This window comes from Gymnoscopelus braueri, assembly GCF_963280865.1.
Source record: "Gymnoscopelus braueri genome assembly, chromosome: 22".
NCBI classification, from domain to species: Eukaryota; Metazoa; Chordata; class Actinopteri; order Myctophiformes; family Myctophidae; genus Gymnoscopelus; species Gymnoscopelus braueri.
Window position 1 is genome coordinate 43,593,819 of NC_137624.1, and position 25,793 is coordinate 43,619,611.

The following is a 25,793-nucleotide window of genomic DNA, read 5'->3' on the forward strand; positions in this document are numbered from 1 at the left end:
AGAACGGTTTTCATGATTTTGATGGATAAGACCTGGGACATGAGAATAAATTTTAAAATAAAAGTAGAGGGGTTTGATTACACTCTTTTTGCCACAACAGAAAGCATGAAGTGTTTTGAATGTGGGGCGGAGGGGCATTTATTTAGAACGTGTCCAGACGTACAGCCGTCCAGTTCAGCCAGTGCTGCTGGGACGAGTGGTGCGAAAAAAGGGGGCGGGGCTAATCCATGGGGGCAGTCAGCTGCTGGGGGAGAGACAGGGGAGGGGAGCAAGGAGGGAGAGGCTGTGGGACAGGAGGATAGGACTGAGGGGGAGGGGGATGAGAACGGACAGCAACAGAATGGAGAGGGGTTGAATGGTGGTGAATCTGTAGCGGATGAGGTTATTGGTGAAATTGAGAGTGAGGTTGTGAGCATTCAGGAAGGCAGCAGTCCTTGCGCCAGTCAGGTGGGGGAGGAGGGGAGTGGGGCAAGGGGTGAGGCTGGAGTAGAAGGGCAGGTGAATGGTGGTGAATCTGTAGCGGATGAGGTTACTGGTGACATTGAGAGTGAGGTTGTGAGCATTCAGGAAGGCAGCAGTCCTAGCGCCAGTCAGGTGGGGGAGGAGGGGAGTGGGGCAAGGGGTGTGGCTGGAGTAGAAGGGAAGGTGGCAACGGATGTGGACATGGGTGGCGGAGAGGACAGTGTAAAGGTGGTGGGAGGGAAAAGAAAGGCAAAACAAATCTTGTTTCCACCAAAACCAAAAAAGGTGACAGAGGATAGAGGTGACAGTCTGGTAGGAGAGGGAGATGAATCCTCTGATGAAAGTTCAGAGACTGAGTTTGGGGGGTGGGAGTGTGGGGCAGCAGAGGAGGAGCCGGTTAACTATAAGTTGGCAGAAAAAAATGTGAAGGGGGTTAAAGTAGCAAGTTTTTTCCCTCGAAAAGAATCATTCATTGTTTCAGCCAAGGCCAATATGAAAAAAAAGGTAGAGGGGCTTTCACAGACCAGGAAACTTATAGGGTAAAAAAGATTCTACAGAAAGTGAACCGCGAAATGGAAAATGATGATGGAAAGGAAACAGTTTAATTTTTTTGTCTTCTTTTTTAGTTGGTCCATACTGTCAATATGGGTGGTTTCCTCTTTTTTTACAAATGAGTGAGTTCAGAATTGCCACATTAAACTTTAACGGAGCAAGGGATATGAAAAAAAGGGCAATGTTGTATGAGCTTGTAAAAATGAAAGGTATTGATGTGATGTTGGTGCAGGAAACTCATACTGATGAAAGGAATGAAACGGATTGGAAGGCAGAATGGGAGGGGGAAGTTTGCTTGAGCTCTTTGAAATCAAATAGTGGGGGGGGTTGCAATCCTGTTTTCAAAGAGTTTTGCACCCATCACTTATGAGGTTCAGGTTAAAGTGGAAGGGAGACTTATGATTGTTAAAGCAAAGTATGAAAATTACACAATAGTTTTGATTAATATGTATGCACCTGTTGTTGGACAGGACAGGGTAAGGGCATTAAATACTTTGAATGAGTTTTTAATGACTTGTAATTCGGATGATTATTTGTACCTTGGTGGGGATTTTAACTGTACTCAAAATGATCAATACGATCGCAATCATATTGAACCTCACAAGCAATCACAAAGAGTACTGAGCAACCTCATTGAGACACACAATTTAGTGGACTTATGGAGAGAATTACATGATACAAAGAGACAGTACACATGGGCTCATGTTAGGGAAAATGTTATCTCTTTAGCTAGGCTGGATAGGTTTTATTGTTTCAAACACCAGTTTGGTGTCATTAAGAAGTGTGAAATGCTGCCAGTGGGGTTTTCCGATCATTCTCTAGTGGTGGGAGATGTGCTTATCACAAATGTGAAACCAAGGAGTGCTTACTGGCATTTCAACTCCACTTTACTCCTTGATGAAAATTTTAAGGAGGTGTTAAGGTTTTTTTGGAAGGGTTTTAAGAGTGAGAAGCAAAGTTTTGAGTCACTGAGGCAGTGGTGGGATTTTGGGAACGTTCAAATTAAGCAGCTTTGTCAACAGTACACTTTTAATGTTACAAGGGACATCGCCAGATCAATGAAAGATCTAGAGGCTGAGTTAGTGGACCTGCAGAATGTGTGGGAGTCCACAGGAGATAGAGGACATTTTGAAGTCCTAAAGTCTAAAAAAAGCATGCTTGAAGACCTACTGGGCACAAAGGCGCAAGGGTCATTGGTGCGGTCTAGGTTCCAGGGCGCAAATCGGATGGATGCACCTTCCAGTTTCTTTTTTGGTCTAGAGAAAAAGAATGGACAGAGCAGAGTCCTGCACACGTTACGTTCACCTGAAGGGCAGGAGATAACAGAGGCTGGAGAGATCCGGCGTGTGGCAGTGGATTTTTACTCTGATCTATATAAGAGTGAATTCAAAGACAATGAGCCGCTGTTTTCATCATTTTGTGATGGAGTTCCTCTGATTCCCGCTGAGGAGAACCGTGGTCAGGGGGGCCCTCTGACACTGGCTGAGCTGCATGCGGCTTTGCAAGGCATGGAGGGTGGAAAAGCCCCTGGCATTGACGGGCTGACCGTGGAGTTTTACAAAGATTTCTGGGAGGAGTTGGAGGAGGACTTGTTGGAAGTTTTGAATGAAAGTTTTGGAGAAATGTGTTTGCCGCTAAGTTGCAGGAGAGCGGTCTTAACTCTGCTGCCCAAGAAAGGTGATCTGAAGGACATTAAAAACTGGCGTCCAGTGTCTCTCCTTTGCACGGACTATAAGATTCTGTCCAAAGCTCTGGCTAATAGACTCAGGGAGGTGCTAGATCATGTTATACATTTAGACCAAACCTATTGCGTGCCTGGTAGGTCAATTGTAGACAATGTGTCTCTGATTCGTGATGTTTTGGACGTCTCTGGTTCATTAGGTTTAGATGTTGGTCTCATTTCACTGGACCAATTAAAAGCGTTCGACCGGGTGGAGCATCAATACCTCTGGAAAATTCTAGAGTTTTTTGGTCTGCACCCAGGTCTTATAGCCATGATAAAGGTTTTGTACCAGGACATTGAGAGTGTACTGAAGATAAATGGGGGACTGAGTGCCCCTTTTAGAGCAGAACGGGGGGTCCGGCAAGGGTGCTCACTGTCGGGGATGCTGTATGCTTTATCCATCGAACCACTGTTGCACAGATTACGGTCTGATCTTAATGGTCTGGTCTTGCCCGGGTTTAACACAGCACATGTTTTATCAGCATATGCGGACGATGTCGCAATCCTGGTCACCAAGCAAAAAGATGTTGATGAGTTAGGAAGGATTGTGAATGATTTTTGTTGTTTAACCAAAGCAAAGGTAAATTGGCAAAAGAGTGAGGCCTTAGCAGTAGGGAGGTGGGCTGGGGGTCTCCCGAAGTTACCGGGTGGGTTAGCGTGGAAGCGGGGGGGAATCAAGTACTTGGGCATTTACATTGGGGATGAGGAAACTATGAATAAAAATTAGGAAAATGTAACAGAGAAGGTGCAAGGAAAATTAAATAAATGGAAATGGTTGCTGCCAAAAATGTCTTTCAGGGGGAGAACGTTAGTCATTAACAATCTGGTGGCCTCTACATTGTGGCATCGTCTAGCGTGCATGGAGCCACCAAGTGGTTTGATCAAAAAAGTGCAAGCTTTAATGGTTGATTTCTTTTGGGACAGAATGCATTGGATATCCCAAGCTGTATTGTTCTTGCCTAAGGAGGAGGGAGGGCAAGGACTGATACACATTGAGAGTAGAGTTGCAACTTTTCGGATGCAGTTCATACAGAAGTACCTAACAACTGGATATGAGTACCTCATCTGGAAGGACGTGGCGAGTACTATCCTGAGGAGGGTAGATGGACTGGGGATGGATTCTGCTTTGTTTTTAATGAACAGTAATGGTGTTGAGATGAGTGAATTATCGCCTTTTTACAGGGCTGTATTTAAGGCGTGGGCTTGGTTCAAATGAACAATGGAGGAGCCTGTTGCATCGCTTTAGTGGTTTCTAGAAGAACCGCTTGTTGGGGGGGCTAGGCTGGACATTCAGGACAGTACGACACCTAGCCTCACTCACAGTCTGTGCACCGCTGGGATGGTGACTTTAGTGGATGTAGCTGGGCCAAGGTTAAAAAATGTACACGCAATAGCTGATCTGCTGGGGCTGAGGTCAGTCCGCTATGTGGAGTACATCTTGGGGCGATGGGCTGAGAGACTGTCTGAGGAGGACTTTGATCTCTTAAGGATTTACAGTGAGGGGGAGGAAACCCCTGATGAAGAGGACCCTTTCCCGGAGTTAGAACTTTATCCTGATCTAAGGAGCTGTTCAGGACCATTGTTAAATGAGAAAAAGGTTCACAGTGTTGATTTGTATACGGTAAATGGTAAGGGTTTGTACATGTGCTGTGTTAAAGCTCTTAACAGGGAGAAATTAAATGGGAAAGATGACACAGTGTGGAGAAGGTATTTTGACATAACTGAGGAAAACAAACCGGGGTGGAGAGCTTTGTATAAACTCCCCTCGAAGAAACAGACTGGGGACTTGCAGTGGAGGATTCTCCATGGGGCGGTGGCAGTTAATGCCACTGTGTCAAAAATGAATTCAACTGTTCTAAATGAGTGTCCCTTTTGTGGGAGGGCGGAGACTATTTCCCATAGTTTTTTGGAGTGTGGGAGGGTTGATGCCTTATTTCGTGTGTTAGAGAGTTTGTTTTCTTTTTTTGAAGTGGAATGGTCTAAAGTTGTGTTTATATTTGGAGCTGGGTACAGGAGAAACAATGCGGCTAAGTGGCAATTTCTAAATTTCCTTTTAGGGGAAGCAAAAATGGCAATATATTTGACGAAGAAACAAGATAGAGAGGGAAGTGATGCAGGACCTAGTCAGTGTGTTTATCTCATTGGTAAGGTCAAGGGTATGGATAGATTTTAATTTTTTCAAGGAGACTTTTGTGCAGCAGTGGTGTTATAATGATGTAATCTGCTCAGTTGAGGATGAGGGGTTATGTTTTGGATTAATCTTCAGGTAGAAGGCTCGTCATTTCATAATGTGAATGTTGAGTGTAAAATGTGAGAACCTGTGTTTTAGCAACGTGTAAATAAAGGTTTTTAAAGTCTCTCTCTCTCTCTCTCTCTCTCTCTCTCTCTCTCTCTCTCTCTTCCAAAGTCAACAAAAAAACAATTTTTTTGTATAGGATTTCCTCTCTAGTCAGTAAGAATACTTTGAGGACTCTAACAGGGGCCCTCATCCAAGGATACTTCGACTATGAATGCACCTCATGGTACCACAACACCACTAAGGCCTTAAAAATAAGGCTCCAGACATCCCAAAACAAACTGGTAAGGCTACTTCTTGGCTTTACACCCACAACTCATCTAGCTCATTTTGCTAGGGTCGGATGGCTCAGGGTTGAGGACAGAGTACAGTAACTTGCAATGGGCCTGGTTTACAAGATACACCACAACGTTAACATACCCATGTTAACATACCCATGTTAACATACCCATGTCAAAGTACTTACAAAATGTAAATGAAGTCCACAATCACAACACCAGAGGTAGCTCCACCGATCAAGTCCAAACCAGATTTGGCACAAATGGGGTTGAATTTATTCTCCTGATATGCCACCAAAATGTGGAATGCCCTACCAAAAGTTGTGAAGGAGTGTAAAACCCTACTCTCCTTCAAAACTGCCCTAAAAGAGTACCTTCAGGTGGCTGCAATTCGAAACTGGTCCCTGTAAAAGTCATAACCTAGCCCCCCACGCCCCCCTCGAACTGTTTACTGTACATATTTTATTTTTCTTCATTTTTAAACAGCTTATAGATGTTCTGCATAGTAGTGTATATCTGTCTGTCATTTAATGTCTCTATGAATTGAGAACAAAGGACCCCAATGGAAACAAGCCAATGGCTTTCTTGGGTTTTTCAAGTCCTATTAGCTGACCTTGTATTGAACTGTACTTTAGCTGACCTTGTATTGAACTTTAGCTGACCTTGTATTGAACTGTACTTTCATGTGTTTTTTTCTGTAAACTTCTAATGAAGTATTCAATCAATCAATCAATCAATCAATCAATCAATCAGATCTCTCTCTCTCTCTCTTCATCTCTCTCTCTCTCTCTCTCACTCACTCTGTTCTGTCAATGGCCAACAAATGCATAAATGTGCTATTTCTAATAATATGTATTTTTTGTTCTACTCAACCAAAACGTGTTCTCTGAGGCTGAGCCGAGCCCCCATGTATTACTGCGTGTCCCGTTAAAGGTAGGTTAAGTGATTAGTGAGTAAGTGATTATTCTGATAGTTAGTGTGGTTACTATAGTAATCCTTACACTTTATTATTATGCTAGATAAACTTTATTTCAAACCGTAACTCCTCCCACAGTTTCTTTTTCCCAATTTAGTGCCATATGTCAAAATGACCGGCTTCACCGGGAATCGTGCGCTTGTATTTTGCTAAGAGATTGGTTACATAGTTTAATTTATATTGATTTATTAGTGCATTAAATTTCCCAATCCACTTTAATGGGGAAATGAAAAAACTTGATTTCAAGTATTTTTATTCTCAACAACCGTAAGGTTACCAGTTACAAGACTTGGAGGGGAGGTTCATCATTTAGTGCAAAATTATTGAAAAAATAATTACACCAGTCGGCCTCATGGTGGCGCTATAACAGCTCTTTTTACGTTTTGGCCCATAACTCTTGAACCGTAGGTCATAGAATAAAAATATAATAATTTTCCCTAGATTCCTTGGGTCATGACGCATCTCCCCATATAGGCCATGCCCATTTGCGTCAGGATAGATTTTCCGCCATTTAGAATTTTCTTCAAAACACACTTTTAGCCCCTCCTCCCACATATTTTGTACATTTTATTTCACAAAAATCGGTACAGATGATCTCTGGACCCATGCGATAAACACCTCCAAGCGGAATTTTGATAGTCATTACCGTTCGTCCTTAAATGGCTTCCAAAGTTAGCGGAAGGGGCCCGTTTTACAAAAAAGGCCACAAATCATGAACGAAACGTCCAGTCAATCCCAACATGTCAAGGGTGGTTTACTCAACAAATCCCAAAAAGCATTTCCACTTTGATCCATAGGGGGCGCCACAGATGCTCAAAATGGAACCGTTTGATGCAAAAACCTTATGTTGGGGATCAATCCTCTCAAAATGAAACGCAAGTGATCTCAGGAGTTAGGTGACAATGTAATTGGCGCAGCCTCCGACGGTATTCCTCCCAGCGTATTCCTCGAGTCCCGGCGGCAGCGACCCGCGACTCGCGTCAGCGCAACCACACTCTGCAATTGCCCTGAATTGCGACGCGTCTAGTTTATATAGCACTTCTCACAGAGAGGGCTCACAAAGTGCTTCACATACATTAAAATTGAATTGAATTGAATTAGGTTAAAAACTAAACAAGGTATTAAAGCAGGTAGAACAGAAAAGGCCTGTTCAATTCACCTGAAGCAGTACAGCAAATAACAACACAAACGTGGAAATAAAATCATGTAACATGTGCAAAAACTTGTTCGAATAGGAGCGTTTTAAGGTTGTTCTTAAACATGTCCACAGAGGCTGAAGTTCTCAACACTTGTGGAAGAGTGTTCCAAAGCCTGGGAGCTACAGCCTGAAAGGCTTTTGTTTTTAAATTAGTGTTGGGAACTGTTAACAGATCCTCTTCATTTAGGTGGTCTGGCCTGGGGCCGACCATGCAAAGCTCTATAAGTGAGCACCAGGACCTTGAAATGGACCCAGTAAAGTACATTATATATCAGTGGGGTTTCAATCAAATAGTAACACATGCCTGTGGATTCTCTATGTATGTGCAAGACACAAAACACATGTGGAATCATGTGCAAATTATAATAATAATAATAATAATAATAATAATAATAATACAACATTTATATAGCACTTTTCTAGGTACTCAAAGTCGCTTTACAGAAACAAGTTGGTTTAAAGTCAATTCAAATCAGAGGTTTTACTTACCACTGCTGCTGTTTGATGTGGTGAACGAAGACTAAATGCTTTGGACTTTGTGCCGTTTAATCCACTGACGGCTTCATATTATATTGAAGGGAATAAATCCTCATTCTGCTTGTCAGCAGTATGAAGATTTATTGGCATTTATTGCCTTCCATATCACGTTGATACCTGCTGTCTTCCACATTGTTCAACCTTTGATCTTAAAGGGCGTCCTTTAAGATTTCAACCTATCTTCATATAAGTGAGCCTCACTAGTGCTCATGATAAAATGGTGCCATTTTTTTCTACTTGGTCTGTGTTTCATAGGAGGGCTGTGGACACTTCAGAAACCCGACTACCAGTGACATCATCATTCGAACATGATTTTATTTTGTGTATTTATATATTTCTTAATGCAATAACAATGGCATTATAGCATGCTAACTTTCCAGGGATAGAAAGACTGCAGTTTCTATTAGCTTGGATTCCCCATTGATGATGTCACTGGTTGGCAGGTTTCTGAACTATCCACAGCCCTCCTCTGAGACACAGACAGGGTAGACCAAAAATGGTATCATATTATAACTAGAAAAAGTGCTCCTCGGAGCACAGGTCTCCGCCAGGTCAGGTAGGTTATAGTGGCCTCCTGGTGGCGCTGTAATAGGCCAATGTGAAAAGGGTGGCATTTCTTCCTCGGCCTAGTGGGAATGTGCGTGCGTGAGACATTTTGTTCAAAATGGACCAATCCTGCAAACTTTGGAAGGCAACCTTAGCCAATCAGGATGGAATATGAAATATGGGACAGATGCGTCTTGATCACATGACTATAGAGATACGGTGTACCGATTTGCGTGATTTTGGATAAAATCTGTAGGAGTAATACCCAAAAATGGGTTTTGCACAAATCGGCCTCCTGGTGGCGCTATAACAGGCCCATGTGAACAATTTGGGACAGAGGTTCTGAATTGGGATCCAAGGAGAGTGTGTGCGCAGTTTCTCAGCGACCGGGCCAACGGTGCGAGGGATTCGCTGTTCACAGACAGATGGACAAACGGACGGACGGACGGACACACGGACGGACGGACAGGGGGTAAAACATACTCTCTCGCCATGCCTTTCGGCCTGGCGATGATCATTAGTGAGGACCAACTATATGAAGATAGGTTGAAAATGGGGTGAAGTCGTCCTTTAACGAAAGCTTTTTCATGTCAAATATGTGCACTTCAGTGATCTTGATCCACTGTTTTGTTATCGTATACAATATGATGCTTGTTCAGAAACCTTAAACCTCACACAACAATTCAGCCTTTAACCCTCTTGTGGCCTTTGACCCCGTCATGTTGCAACTTGCAGTTTACTACATACAGAGACCACCTTCAGTAAACTGTAGTGTTGAAGTTGTTTAGCCTATTCTACAGTGTCTTAGTTCAGGTGATGTTAGTGATGTTAGTGCAGGGGATGCAATCTTGGGTTTCTTGGCTTGGGAGCCCTATTTATAAAACCCACAGACAGACTTGACCACTTTCAACATGGTCATTATAGGCCAAATATTTCAAAAACGTTCACAATATTTAAAACAAAAATAGATGATTAAATAAACTCTCAATGCATCATCACAATGTGCTGTTGGAATACAATGTGCAAATGTTGGAATATATAGCCCATCAGAATGGAATATAAAAAATCTGAATGATATAAATCTTTATCACATGACTCAAGAGATCCTGTGTTGCGATTTATAGACATAATCTGGTCACAAAGACCTCTAATATTGCACTCTGTCCACTAACTTCTGGTCTTAAAAGATAGAGTGAAGCCTTAGTGCTCTTACGTTCGAGCGTGGAACGGTAAGACTCGACTTGCGGTCTTGAAAGAAAAAGATACATTTATGAAGTTTTTGCTATTTTAATGTTGTTTTGACAGACAGCCTCTGTGGATAGTTTTAAAGCAACAGCTCAAGACCTATTTCTTCACTCTTGCTTTTGGTTGATTTTTAAATCTCTGTGTTGTTATTCATGTCCTCACTGTTTTGCCTGATTCACTGCCTTTTGCTATTATTTCAATCTTGTTTTAGGCTTTTCTTTTTTTGCTTTATTGTTAAATCAGTTGTACTTTTTCTGTAATTGTATTCTTGCTCTGCAAAGCACTTTGAGCTGCATTCCATGTCATGAAAGGTGCTATACAAATAAAGATTATTATTCATTATTATTATTATATTACACTGTTACATTTGTGGAGAAAAGTGGCAGTGTGCCAAGAACATAATGACAGAGACAAAAAGCACCAGAAGACAGCAAACAAATTATTGTATAGTGGTGTTTTTATTGAAGTGAGATCTATGGTTAAGACCTTATCTTGAGGTAGAAGTTGTGCATAACCACAGATCATGGCTATGGATCAGACTAATCATCCAGCAGTGGACTCATTTAACAGACATTCAAAATGTGACTATCATTTTTTCAAACTCAGACTATTATTTCAAACTCAGTTTGAGATATTATGATGTGAATGAGGACAGAGCTTCCCTCCTGGTGGCTTTATTTCTTGAACAGCTGAATGGGAGCGGGAACCGCGATGTCCTTCCCCTTTTCCAGCTTCTTTTCGCATTCAATCAAGTAGTGGACTCCGTCAACCAACAGCTGAACCAGCTCCACCTATACAGTAAACACGCACACGCACACACACAGTAAACACGCACGCACACACACACACACACACACACACACACACACACACACACACACACACACACACACACACACACACACACACACACACACACACACACACACACACACACACACACACACAAAACAAAGGTTATCTTTGAACCAAGACATTGACCTAATCACCCCTTTTAAATTGTGTTATGGAGACACTGTTACACATATTACAGCCATTCCCTGAAGAAGACCTCGCTATAGGTCGAAACGTCGGTTGTCAAAATAAATCCTGCATCGTGACCACGAGTGTTCGGCCTTTTCTTTACTTTTAAACTTATTTACCAAGGTCAGCAGCACCTCGCCAATACTGGTGTGCGCCCTCCTCCCCTTTTTGTTTATTAAGACACTGTTAACCCATATACAAATCCAGACAAATGTACGGTATTTAAAGGAGAATTTTGGACTAAAGTTTTATTACCTTTTCTATGATGTTATGATATCTTAGGATGAACATTTTCATAACTCCACCCCTGGTCCGCTACAGCTTAAAATGTGCGCGGATAGGCCTTAGGTTAGATCACATATTTTAATAGCTTTTTTTTGGTTTTTTTTGTGAGAGATCTGACGTTCATAGTGACAGAACACTGTCAAAAAAAAAAAAAAAACAAGTCTCGCTAGACGAGATTGAAATCTCGAGATTGCAATCTCATCTAGCGAGACTTAGGGTTTTCTTTTTTTTTCTTTTTTTTTTTGCATAGTGTTCTGTCACTATGAACATCAGATCTAAAAAAAAAAAAAAAAAAAAAAAGCTATTAAAATATGTGATCTAACCTAAGGCCTATCCGCGCACATTTTAAGCTGTAGCGGACCAGGGGTGGAGTTATGAAAATGTTCTACTGTACCATTCATCCTAAGATATCGTAACATCATAGAAAAGGTAAATAAAACTTTAGTCCAAAATTCTCCTTTAAGGCAAAACCTCTCAACAACGTAAACCTGCCTCCGATTTGCCCAGACGGTCGTTGTTGGAGATGTCGAACGTGTCTCCGGTGGCGGCGGAGTCCACTCCGCCCGTGCCTCTCTTCTGCAGCCGCAGGTTGTCCAGGATCTTGGAGAAGCGTGCGTCCTATACGGGGGGTCAAAGGGCAATCATGTCAAATAATGCAAATCAATTAGATTTTAGACGTATACGCAGGGGCGTCACGGCCATTCACTGTGCGTATGACGCGACACCCTCACTCTCACAGATCCGTGATTTCATACCCCCCATTTTTTGAAAAAATAAATACATTTTTTTTAACTCATTCCCTGCCTAGAACGACTAAAACGACTTTTGTCCTTTAAGCCCCCTCTGCCAAGAACGACTAAAACGACTTTTAATTTTTTTTTCTTTTTTTTTTCTTTTTTTTTTTTTCTTATTTATTTATTTATTTTTTAACCTAAAGACCAAGGAGATATGATTTGTTGAAGATCTAGACTCCCATCCACTTCCTTGTTAACTTAAAACTTAAACATTTTGTATCTCGGCTCCTGAGTACTTTTTTTTTTTAATTAAAAATCTCTGGCAGTGGGCAAACGCAAAGAAATAAAGTTCTGGCAGTGAATTAATAATAAATCGGTAAAATCAGGCAAAAAAAATAATTAAATAACCTACCCCTAACCCTAAAACCGAAATAAAGTAACCAAAACACCGGAAAAAACCTAACAAACTAACAAAATCCACCGCAATTTAAAAAAAATACTAAATTTGTTTACATTTGAGAGTTACAAATGTTCCCTTGAAAAAAAACGATATTCAAAGATTTGTAAAAATGTTCACGATTTAAAATAAATAGCAGATCTACAAGCTCATAGCGCGGCACTCGGTGCCGCGCTATGAGCTTGTATATCTGCTATTTTTGAATAGCCCAAAGTGTAAAATAAGGGGTATATAGTCCACCGAAAGTCCATCCCCCCCACCTTCTGAGAGCCTGTGACGTCCCTGCGTATACGTGCACAGGTTGCCGCCCTGGGAGGTTGAATGCTTTCTCTCACCTTGCTGAGGTTGGGCAGTTTTACGTGCACTCCGGCCCTCAGGCCGGTGCCCAGGTTGGAGGGACAGGTCAGGACGTAGCCCAGGCGCTCGTTCCACATGAACTCCCAGCCTCGATCCTGGATCAGGTGCTCCACCTGGTGGACGGGAGGGAGACCACACGACATGACACGACATGCTGCATTCCCTGTTCCATGCTCTCTCTCCTAACGACTTACTAACTAACTTACCTAAGTAAGTAAGATGTTGAAGTCAAAGGTTTTTAACGAGGGAATATTCAATATCTGGCTCAATTTTGGGGCTCTGGCTCATGGACTAAATGCCTAATTTGCATATTTAAACTTACTAACTTACTTACTTACTTACGACTTACTAACTAACGTAAGTTATAGTCCATGAGCCAGACAAGATTTCATTATCGAAAGAGTGGGCAAAACCATACCTATATTAAATTGTTCATAGGGTCAATACGAGTAAATAAATATATGATAACCTCACCACAGAAGCAGCTTTTTCATGGTTATCACACATTTTGTTATTTTCCCCATACGTACATGACAGGTGAAAAAATGACAACATTTTAAAAAAGAGTTATCATAATGAAACTTCCTGAGTTGATTACTTACATGAAGGCAATGATTTATCGTATTACAAGTTTTCTGAAATTGTATATTTAAATATGCAAATTAGGCATTTAGTCCATGAGCCAGAGCCCCAAAATTGAGCCAGATATTGAATATTCCCTCGTTAAAAACCTTTGACTTCAACATCTTAACAAAATGAAATAAGTATGTTGACTCTGGCTTTGTCCAATGTTTGATTCTGGAAAGTTATGCAAATGTGGGCATATTTTCCTAATGCCTAATTTGCATATTTAAATATACAATTTCAGAAAACTTGTAATACGATAAATCATTGTCTTCATGTAAGTAATCAACTCAGGAAGTTTCATTATGATAACTCTTTTTTACATTTTGTCATTTTTTTCACCTGTCATGTACGTATGGGGAAAATAACAAAATGTGTGATAACCATGAAAAAGCTGCTCCTGTGGTGAGGTTATCATATATTTATTTACTCGTATTGACCCTCTGAACAATTTAATACAGGTTTGGTTTTGCCCACTCTTTCGATAATCATTGCTCAATTTTGGGGCTCTGGCTCATGGACTATTATCATCACCCCGTGTCAATGATTGAGACAGTACATCGGCAGTGGTGTAAAGCAGTTTACTGCATTTACTCAAGTACTGTACTCAAGTAAAATGTTTAGGTATTTTTACTTTTATTTTATTATTTCCAATGTTCTGTACTTTTTACTTCTACTCCACTACATCTCAGAGACAAAGAGACAAATATTGTACTTTTACTCCACTACAATTATTTGAAAACTTTAGTTACTAGTTACTTTGCATAATATAAACTATTATATTAGAAAACATACATTAACCACTTTAGCCCTGTTTTATACATAGGCTATTTCAAAATAGCCGATCTACAAGCTCACAACGCGTCGCATCGCGGCGCGTTGTGAGCTTGTAGATCTGCTATTTTCAAACATTTTAGTAGTTTTACTTTTGGTACTTAAAGCATATTTTGATGCCAATACTTTTGTACTTTTACTCAAGTAACATTTTGAACTCATGGCCTTTTACTTGTAACAGAGTATTTTTACATTGCGGTATTGCTACTTTTACTTAAGTAAAATATCTGAGTAATTTTCGCACCTCAGTAGATGTGATGTGATGTGTAATAAAGTACCTGTTTGAGTCCCGTACAGAACCTGTCGAACACACTCTTCATGTTGCCTCCCTTCTCCATGGAGATCACTCTGGTGTGATCCTCCTCATTGATCCAGATGAGGAAGTTCTTCTCATTGTTGTGCCTGGAGGAGAAACAGTGATGTCAGTGAACCACATTAACCCTGTTGTTCAAACAATTAAAAACATAATAAAACATATAAAATAGTGTAATGCTTTGCTGTGTTTCTGAGCAGGCAGGTGCAATTACATAATTAGCCACCATGAAAACTGTTCACTTGCATTTTAGCACCAACTTGGATACAAGGACACAAGCAGAGGCAGGCAAGCACGATGAATACTTATGATAAGCGTCCACCAACTCTGATTGTATCCCATAAGCAGCATTTAAGGCCCGAAAGGGTGTTAAGCCTGGATACGGAATCTGACCACTTTAGCATGAGCTATACATGCCACCGTGCACGGAACTGTCACAGAGACTAGCCTTTCTGCTGACAGAACTCAACGTGTCAAACTTGCCAAGTTTATCGAGGCACAAAGGAACCAAAACGCAGAGCGGAAAACAACCACTGACGGTTAGTTCATATGCTGTAGTCCGGGGACCCCCAGGGGTCCTTGGAGGCGTTCCAGAGCGTCCCCAGCAAAATGTGTTACTGTGGCTATTTAAAAATAACAGATATACAAGCTCACAGCGCGCCACTTCGTGCCGCGCTGCGAGCTTGTACATCTGCTATTTTTGAACAATCTTGAAAGTGTTTCAACAAATTTCGGAAAATGTAGACATTTATTTTTTAAACGCAAATCTTCTCTTCTGGGGGTCCCTGTCACAAAACATTTTCAGATGGGGGTTCGCGGCCAAATATATATATATCAATTTGGGGGTCCTTGGCAGGAAAAAGTTTGAGAACCACTGCTGTAGAATATCTGTGTATGAACAAGGCCTACACAGCCAGCAGCACCTGCCGTGTTCTCAGCCAACTCCCTCCCCACACTTTTGGAAAATCCCAGCAGGACTACGATTTTGTTCACCACGCAGGCCGGTTCCTCATTAACAGCAATGTTAATCTATTTATTAACGCAGAGTGTTGATCAAATGCTATTTTCTCATTGCGTGATCAGTACGTGATTATCGCCCGGGCATCAACCTCATGCAACGGCAAATACCCAGCAGCACCTGCCATGTTCTAAAGGCTTAGACGCTAAGCTAACTCAAAGTCTTAATGCGTTACACAGTTAGACATGCAGGGAGAGCCAGGCAGACCCTACCAGATGCCCCTGGCGTCAGGCCAGTCTCTGGCCATAAAGGCACAGGTCAACAAAGGAGACACGGGCTTGTCAAACAAGAAGTGGTCCTACAGGTTGTAGTGGACGGGGGGGACGGGGGGACAGGGGGGGACAGGGGGGGGAGAAGTGGAAAAACACAAACAGGAAGAAGAAACATGAATGGTCAATATACAAGGATGAGCTGTCTATATGCCAGTGATCCTCAACATGGGGTGTGTCTGTGGGGACCCCCCCAGAGGTTCCAGGGGGTCCCTGGCTAAATTATTGATAGTTAGGAACCAACCAAATGGAGTCTTAAGAGTGTACAAATTGAACCATTTGTACACTCTCAAGAGTTCTCACTGAGGATTAAGAGTTAAATTAATAGGATCTCACAGTGTAAAATTGCATCAAATTGTACGTTGTCTAATGCAGTTCTATCTGGGGAGTCTTTGACATTAAGAAAAGGTTGTAGAATCACTGGTCTAGATGCTAGGTAAGGTAAGGATAGGACAGGTACACTCAAAACAAGGTGCCTTTCAAAACAAGGTGCTGTACAATGCTACACATTGTCTCTCCCAGCCAGGTCATAACATGGTGACGACCAGTCGGCCAACAGGTCTAAGTACTGACATGTATAAGTCAGTATTTAGACGTGTCACATCATGACAGACATGGTTCTAAAGACGGTGAAGAACACTGCTATAGGTGAGGAGGAGAAGGAAAGGGTTGAAGTCCAGAGGAGGCTACAGAAATAGTTTTTTTTTGTAAGGGGAAAATATATGCTGTACTACTGTATATGCTATTAATATGAATGAATATTAACCCATTCAATCCGGGAACGCATCTGTGTCATTTTTAGATTTCTTTGGCTATTCAAAAATAGCAGATCTACAAGCTCATAGCACGGCACCGAGCGCCGCGCTATGAGCTTGTAGATCTGCTATTTTTTTGAAAAGTCTTGAAAATGTGTGCAAATCTATGAATATATTATATATTATAGGGAAGATTTGTGACTCAAATCTTTTCTACAGGGGGGGGGGGGTCCCTGGAACAGAATATTTTCAGATGGGGGTCTAAGGCCAAATACATATCTAAAAATGTTTTCTAAATCCTAACAGTATGTTGCTATATCAGTGATATGCTCCAATTTTTCCATGTCAAGGACCCCCCAAAATGATATGTATTTGGCCGCGGACCCCCATCTCAAAATGTGTTGTTCCAGGGACCCCCAGAAGCACAGATTTGAGTAAAACATTTTCGCTTTAACTCTCTCAGTGCCAGACCCCGAGTTATCCCGAGTTTTAGGGTTATACCCTCAGTGCCAGAACGAGAAATCCCGAGTTTTAAAAAAATAATAAAATAATATATATTTTTTTTCTTCTTTTTTTTGTAAAAAAAAAGTGTTCAGAACCCAAGATATCATTATCTGAAGATTTGCAGCTCCATCCACTCTTTGTTTAACCTATAACTGAAAAAGGCTGTATCTCGCTTCCTAAGCACTTTTTTTTTACTTTGAAAAAAAAAAAGAAAAAAGTTGGCATGGTTCGCAATAACTTTTTTTTTTTCATTGGCACTGAATGATTTGCACACATATTCCGTTTTTTTTTTCCTTTCAAAAATAGCAGATCCACAAGAGCTTGTAGATCGGCTATTTTTTGAATAGCCAAAGAAGTGACAGAGATGCGTTCTCTGTCTTAATGGATTAAGGGTCTGGGATTTCCCTCCGAGGACGACAGACAGGAGGGAGGATAAAGGGTTTTTAGTCTTACCAGATCCCCCTGGCATCGGGCCAGTCCCGGGCCATGAAGGCCGAAGTGAGCAAAGGAGACACGGGTTTGTCGAACAGGAAGTGTTCCTTCGTGTGGCGCAGCGTGAGTGGATCACAGGGAAGATGATCAATTCAGTACAAATCACTCTGCTAATGGGACTGAGGAGGGCTATGTCCATCCTTATCCACCAGGGGGCCAGTTGCACCGTACCTCACACTAAGTTCAAACTTAAGCCTAGTTATAGCTTAAACACATTCAATCCGGGAAAGTATCTCTGTCGTTTTTTGATTTATTTGGCTATTCAAAAAATAGCAGATATACAAGCTCATAGCGCGGCACTAGATCTGCTATTTTTTTTTTATCGTGAAAATTAGTGCAAATCTTTGAATATATATTAAAAAAAAATATATATATATTTAAAGATTTGCACAAATTTTTACATAAAAAACAAAAAATTGCAGATCTACAAGCTCATAGCGCGGCAACTCGGTGCCGCGCTATGAGCTTGTATATCTGCTATTTTTTGAATAGCCAAAGAAATCTAAAAATGACAGAGATACTTTCCCGGCTAAATGGGTTAAATGGCTTTTTTGAAAAGCCATTTAAGCTATAACTAGGCTAAGTTTGAACTTAGTATGAGGTGGTGCAACTGGCCCCTGGCAAGGCCCTATCTTGCGCCGCCGCCTTAAAGGGATAGTTCACCTAAAAAAAAACATTTTTTTCTATCGATTATAGTCACCCCATGGAGACTTGTAAAGAATGGGCAACTAGCTACTTCCTCCACTCGTGATGTCATGATTCTTACAGCTTCTTTTCCAGCAGTTATGGAGTAGTAACTTGATTGAATTCATGGATATTTAATTTGATGACCAGCGGACGGTAGACAGCGGTTTCCGGTATAGGAGACACAAAGGAGACTCTTTGTGTCTCCTACCGGAACCCACTGCCGGTCATCAAATTAAATATATCCATGAATTCAAGTCTCCATGGGGTGACTAATGGATAGATAAAAATCACACCCAGTGAAGTGAGTGGTGCCTTTAAGAGTGTGTGTGTGTGTGTGTGTGTGTGTGTGTGTGTGTGTGTGTGTGTGTGTGTGTGTGTGTGTGTGTGTGTGTGTGTGTGTGTGCTCGTGCACACGAAGCCAACCTGTGTGTGTGTGTGTGTGTGTGCATGTCTTTAAGTGCCGCATGTGTTGCACTCCCGTTTGGGTTTAATTAGTGTAACTGGTTGCATCTTTGTGTCGCAATCAGCTGCAGCTGTTGTTGCCGTACTCATACATACATACATACAGACCCACACACTCACACAAAGTCAGTCCTTGGAGGAGTGGTTGGCACCACTCAAAAAGTCATTTTGGGGGTGAACTATCCCTTTAATTTACAAAAAAAAACACAACGAGTTAAAATAGAGATAAGAGGTTTCTGCCCGACGACAGCGACATATAAACAGTATACAGTCCTCCACACTCACGTCGATGAGCGTCTGCTGCTCCTTGTCCGTCATGCCCTCCAGGCTGTAGTATTGACCCGACAGGTCTCCCTTCAGGCCGCTCAGGGCCGTCACCACCACGCGCTCCACCTCGCGGCGCTCGGCGCGGGAGCAGGCGGGCGGCAGGCTGAGGCCGCGGATGCTGCGGCCGGTGCGGACGCGGGACGACAACACGTACTTGTCCTCAAACACTCCGTTTTTGATCTAGGAAAAAAAACAACAACAACATGGAAACGTGTTTAGATTATAGATCAGGGGGTCTTCAACGTTTTCAGGCCAAGGACCCCCGAGGCCTAGCCAGTGGTGGAAAGTAACTAAGTACATTTACTTAAGTACTGTACTTAAGTAGAATTTTGAGTTTTTTGTACTTTACCTGAGTATTTCCAATTTCCAATACTTTTACTGCTACTCCACTACATCTCAGAGGCAAATATTGTACTTTTACTCCACTACAATTATTTGAAACTTTAGTTACTAGTTACTTTACAGATATAAATTATGATATTATGAAACATACATGAACCACTTTAGCCCCATTTTAGACCTAGGCTATTTGAAAATAGTAGATCTGCTATTTTCAAACATTCTAGTACTTGTACTTTTGGTACTTTAAGTACATTTTGATGCCAATACCTTTGTACTTTTAATCAAGTACATTTTGAATTTACTTTTACTTGTAGCAGAGTATTTCTGCATTGCAGTATTGATACTTTTACTTAAGTAAAGAATTTGAGTACTTTTTCCACCACTGCCCCTTGCTGAGAGAGAGATGAAGCAGGGACCCCCTAGCTGAGAGAGAGATGAAGCAGGGACCCCCTAGCTGAGAGAGAGATGAAGCAGGGACCCCCTAGCTGAGAGAGAGATGAAGCAGGGACCCCCGTCTATATTCTATACAATTGTGTTTCAGATTAGACTTTCGTTGTTTTTACTTGGTCTGCCCTTTTTTTTACCTCTTGGCCTAAAATAGCCGATCTACAAGCTCACAACGCCTCACGCTGCGAGGCGTTGTGAGCTTGTACTGTAGATCGGCTATTTTTGGCTAAAGTTCTCCTCAGAAAAGGGATGCTAGGCTTCAAGTGGTTAATGTATAAAACATAAATCATATCACACAAAGAATTGGCGGACCCCCTATTGTAGCTCTGAGGGCCCCCTAGGAGTCCCGGACCCCCTGTTGAAGACCCCTGGATTAGATTAATGTATAGTAGCCTACATACAGCAGTGGTTCTCAAACGTTTTCATGTCAATGACCCCCAAATTAATGTGTTTTATTTGGCCATCTGAACATATATTGCAGCGTACAAGATTTGAGTCGTTTAAATGTTTCAAAAATATTCCAAAGTTTTCAAAACATTTTCAAGATGATTTTAAATAGCCGATGTATATATATAAGGTTAAAGTGGTTAAACTGATTTTGTAGGGGACCCCCTGGAACGTCCTCCAGGACCCCTTGGGGTCCACGGACCCCACTTTGAGAACCACTGGCATCGAACTGGTCAAATGTGGATGAATGGATGGATGGAAGGAAGGAAGGATGAGCGAACCTTGGAAGAGTCCAGGTCGGTGGGGTGTGTCATGGTTGCGGGGTCATAACCTCCGTGTCTGTCTTTGATGATGGGGTCAAAGAGGTCAGCAAACACCTGGTGGAAGAAGCACAGCAAAGAGGTCAGAAATCAAATTGAAATAGACAAAGAAAACCAAAAAGTGTTTGGACCTGGGCATCTAAAGATATTTCCCTTTCCAAGATGGACATGCGCGCTACATCTTGATCTAAACTGCAACTTAATTCAACAGATATTGTTTGTTTAATTGTCTATAAAGCAGGTAGGCTACTTGAGATTGAACACATTCAGGAGATAAATCATAAAATCCTCGTCATTCAGTATTGCAGCATCCCTGGCAAAACAAGGATGGTCACCGTTAACTAAGATATTTATTATTCTGCAATGCATTGTGCGCTTCTAGGTGAGCTATTTTTTTAAATAAATTCATGAATAACATTTTCACCTATAATGGCATGCCCCAAAATAGGGCCGCAGCTTCCCGCAAGGTTGAAAACTAAAAGGTTCAAAAATATCTGTTTTAGGGTGTAGAATTTGCCTCTGCATTGGGAAACGAGTGAGCAAAAGTAAAGAGCAAATACACTAAAATAAAACTTTTTGTATAGTTGCAATAATAATGTGTGGTTGTCACAAAATCCCAACGCACTCATGTACGCGTGTCTCTCAGGAAAGCACACTACTTGAAAAGCACAGGAGTAAAGAGGATGGAATTGAGCTGCCAACAGCCCAGACCTGGGTCGTGTTGTAGGTGCGAGACCACCACAGTAACAAGCAGACCTGCATGTCATGTTGTACGTGCTAGACCTCCACACAGTAACAAACACAACTATGTTGGCTGACCTGCAACACATCCTGGTTGAGGAATGGAATACCATTCCACAGCCATGTGTGACCGGGCTGGTCATCAGCATGAGGATGATGAGCTATACTACCACGCTGCATGCCATACATACCGCATGCCATATCTATATGTGAGCCCATACCTTCTCGATTATTTGGAAAAGTTATTGATAGAATAATTGCAAAGAAGATCATGGATAGGCTAGCTGCAGCCCTAAAACACTTCAAAAGAAATGTGTCCCCCAGGCGTTATTGTGGATCCCACCGCAGCTCCAGGCAAACCCCGCTGTGATTGGTCAGTAGTCGCTGTGATTGACAGTTCTCGTTTTTGCATCTATGCCTAAACCTAACCTTAACCCTAACCCTAACCTCAGTAAAACTATGCCTAAACCTAACCCTAACCTCAGTAAAACTATGCCTAAACCTAACCCTAACCCCAGTAAAACTATGCCTTTAACCTAACCCTAACCTCAGTAAAACTATGCCTAAACCTAACCCTAACCTCAGTAAAACTATGCCTAAACCTAACCCTAACCTCAGTAAAACTATGCCTAAACCTAACCCTAACCTCAGTAAGACTAACCCTAAACCTAACCTTAACCCTAACCCTAACCTCAGTAAAACTATGCCTAAACCTAACCCTAACCTCAGTAAGACTAACCCTAAACCTAACCTTAACCCTAACCCTAACCTCAGTAAAACTATGCCTAAACCTAACCCTAACCTCAGTAAGACTAACCCTAAACCTAACCTTAACCCTAACCCTAACCTCAGTAAAACTATGCCTAAACCTAACCCTAACCTCAGTAAGACTAACCCTAAACCTAACCTTAACCCTAACCCTAACCTCAGTAAAACTATGCCTAAACCTAACCCTAACCTCAGTAAGACTAACCCTAAACCTAACCCTAACCTCAGTAAGACTAACCCTAAACCTAACCTTAACCCTAACCCTAACCTCAGTAAAACTATGCCTAAACCTAACCCTAACCTCAGTAAGACTAACCCTAAACCTAACCTTAACCCTAACCCTAACCTCAGTAAAACTATGCCTAAACCTAACCCTAACCTCAGTAAAACTATGCCTAAACCTAACCCTAACCTCAGTAAGACTAACCCTAAACCTAACCTTAACCCTAACCCTAACCTCAGTAAAACTATGCCTGCCGGGGAGCCAATCGGATCACGCGTCCCTGAGATAGCGTTGTTTACCTCATAACTCTCCTCATCGCCTGCCACCGCTCCGACCGTCTTGATGAAGGGGTGTCCAGGGTTGTCCACCCCGGTCTGGATGCACTGGTCCAGCGTCCAGTTGGCGGGGGTCAGCTTGTCCCTCAGTTTGGCGTAGATGGCTGGCGTCAGAGCCTTGGCCATGCAGTTGTTATGTTTCCTCAGGTCAGGGAAGTCAGAGCTAGAGGATTAGAAGGAAAATGGACACATATATAGTTGGAAGCCTTGCTTTAAAAAAAAAATTTCGGCCTAAACACATCCCAAAATGTAAATGGAGTACTCTTGAGTCTCTTCTTAAACTCACGCTCACAAGCTCACAGCACGTATGGGCTATACTTCTTTTTTTTAAGAAAATAAAAAGGCCTATGATGACATGCCCAAAATAGGGCCTTAAGTGCTTAAGCAATTGACAAAAACTGTCCATAAATCAACTGTAATAAACTGCAAATAAGATAGTCTGGAGATTGTCCTTGGAGAAATGAAGTCAAAGGTAACAGTGAAGAAACCAGAGACGGAAAATGAAGTGAAGGGCAGAATGTTTGATCTCGCCAGAGACCTCATGACTCTGGGCTTTACATAACTTACTTAGAAGTAACACCTCAAGGGATCGTGTTCATTTTCTTGTTCAACAGGTGCTTCAAAGGGCCTCAGTGTCACTTTATGAAACGTAATTATCATTAAAGGTATAGTAGGCCAACTCCAGGTATTTATATGCAATCCATATCTAGAGAACAATATAAATTGCCTTTTGAAAATAATGATATGGAAATGGCTTAAAATGAGAAAAGTTCTCCTTAACTGCTGGAAAAGAAGCTGTAAGAATCATGTCATCACGAGTCAAGGAAGTAGCTATAGTTGAACATACTGTGTTGAATATACTTATATATTATATATATTGGCCTATAAATGTACCTACAATGTCTTGCTTTCAAAACCAGCTATACCTGCAACGCTCTGGAAGCCTGTTAACTGTGAAATTAAATGTGTATTTATTTTATACAGTAAGTATCCTTGTATGAATTGATACTGAGCTTGCATGAGTTACCAGGGTGGATTTCTTCAAACTCCTGACTCTCTCCTTATAAAACGATGTTTTCTGAATGTTGGATCGAGGCAGAGCGGATTTATCTGTTCAAACACTGATTTTCACAATTGATATAACATATTTATTGTTTATGAGAATGCCAAATTATGACATAATAACTGTGTTCTTTCTCACATTATTTGAATTTGCAGCACTTAAAATGATCCGTTGCCCTGCGTTTAAAATAAATATCATAAAGACATATCCTGCCAGTGCTTGGGGGGCTGGTCCCTGAGCGCTGTTAAGTCCAGTGGCTTCCCACTGCGTCCTTCATAGTAGGATGTGTCACATACAGAGGACACATTCCAGATAGGTACAAATGTAAGTAAGCAGCCTTGGGAACCAACGCTTCCCGAGTCATGTGGCCCAGAGGTCAAGAGACTATCTCCTGTTTCTGTAGCGTGAGGTAGCTTGATGAACAAGTACACCTCCTGGACATGACGCCAGAATGTCACATGATGTGCAAGTACACCTCCTGGACATACAGTAGTATGCAGGGACTTACCCCCAATCCAAAGGGAGACATCGGGTACCATTCTTATACTGTTTGGTATGACTATTCACCTGTTTCCTAGGCTGTGTGTTTTCCACTTCCTGTCGATTTGATCCAATGAAATCCAATGAAACTGGTCAGATGACCAATGATATCCAATGAAGTCGACAGGAAGTGGAAAACACACAGCCTAGGAAACAGGTGAATAGGCCCAAGGAATTGAACCCCTGACCTCCCAACCTTGCCTTATGGTTAGCCACTGAGCCGTTAGGTACAAACAGGCAATATCTTACTGTCATAGGCTACCCTTTTAAACATCAAACAGCTTTGTTTTCATCAAATTAATTAAATACGTTTTTATTATATTTTGACCCAAGATTCCAGTCCAGTAATGATTTATATACTTGGAAAAAAGGTACTGGTGCCTAATGTTGGACAATTAATTGACTCATTATGGAATTTGTGTTAGTGTAACTGCTGTCCCAAAGCAAATGCATTCGTACAACAACTGAAACATTGACAGGTTTTCACAGATGTTTGCACACATCCAATTTAAAAGCTCACAACATGTCACAATGCGATGCGTTATGAGGCTTATCCGGTAAATAGGAATAAGTGGTATAACTTTCAATAGGCTCCAGGCTGTGGTTTTGTGTGGTCTTACCTAGGAGGATAAAGCTTCTTCTTTGTGTCAGCGAGCAGAGTGCTGTTCTCGTTCAGCCATAGCCCACCTGCCAGGGAACCAGCTCCCAGGCTGGCCAGGACGGCAGCCGTACGATGGCTGGAGATCAGACGTGTGAAAGAGCTCGCCATGTTCACTATTCTGTGCAGTGGTCTGTCAGTAAGAAATCACTGAAGAGAAAGGGGAAGAAGAAAGACAAACAAACAAACACACGCTTTGGTCATTATGATGATCGTCTGTTTAGTAAGATTAGAAACATTTATAAACATTACTAAGAAATATCACAGCTGTAGTACAGTACTGTATATACAGTGACAAAAATGATTTGCTATTAGGTGACATGCATGTCATTAAAACATAATATACAGAATGTAGGCTATGTTTTGCATGAAGGGCATGCTCAGAAATCATGTTCATAATCTGTAAGATACAGTAGGACACATGTAGGACATATAAAGCTCTCTCTCGCACGTCGCACGCACGCACGCACGCACACACACACACACACACACACACACACACACACACACACACACACACACACACACACACACACACACACACACACACACACACACACACACACACACACACACACACACACACACACACACACACACACACACACGGAGTCTCCTAAACTGTGTGCTAGGATAGAGGAGAATGGCTTTTCTGTGTTAACCTCTTAAACCCTGTACTTGGTTGTCCCTCAGGGCTCTATGGGCTACTAGTGAATTTCTGTTTTCACTCTACACTACATATCTTCGCTGAAAATAGCCGATCTACAAGTGTCGTGAGCTTGAACATCTGCTATTTTCTGCTAAGGTTTTCCCCAGAATATGGATGGATGCTGGGATTTAAGTGGATAACATACAGGAGAGTGGCTTTAGTTTCATGGTAGAGAATGTGAGGCCTTTCACTAGTCAACCAGTAGTGATCCATCCTACACACTTTATGAGGCCACAAAGAACCATC

The 25,793-nt window shown here is 41.7% G+C and overlaps 1 protein-coding gene across 1 annotated transcript; it reads right to left on the bottom strand.

Moving 5' to 3' along the window:
• Nucleotides 1-10,259: 10,259 nt before the first annotated feature.
• Nucleotides 10,260-24,992, bottom strand: LOC308077941 (creatine kinase U-type, mitochondrial-like). The gene is made up of 9 exons (XM_080418963.1): nucleotides 24,801-24,992; nucleotides 22,542-22,740; nucleotides 20,472-20,567; nucleotides 18,913-19,134; nucleotides 15,671-15,756; nucleotides 14,406-14,529; nucleotides 12,648-12,782; nucleotides 11,614-11,739; nucleotides 10,260-10,604 (listed from the first exon to the last, which is right to left on the bottom strand). The coding sequence occupies exons 1-9, from the start codon at nucleotides 24,947-24,949 to the stop codon at nucleotides 10,488-10,490; spliced, it is 1,254 nt and encodes a 417-aa protein (XP_080275089.1). The 5' UTR covers nucleotides 24,950-24,992; the 3' UTR covers nucleotides 10,260-10,487.
• Between the last annotated feature and the right edge of the window lie 801 nt (nucleotides 24,993-25,793).

What these genes read in the sequence shown, in the direction of transcription:
- LOC308077941 (XM_080418963.1), bottom strand. Translation starts at nt 24,949, where the DNA reads ATGGCGAGCTCTTTCACACGTCTGATCTCCAGCCATCGTACGGCTGCC. An exon ending in AAGAAGCTTTATCCTCCTAG is followed by an intron (nt 22,741 to 24,800) that starts GTAAGACCACAC and finishes CTAATCCTCTAG; the next exon opens with CTCTGACTTCCCTGACCTGA. An exon ending in CCGACCTGGACTCTTCCAAG is followed by an intron (nt 19,135 to 20,471) that starts GTTCGCTCATCC and finishes TTTTTTTCCTAG; the next exon opens with ATCAAAAACGGAGTGTTTGA.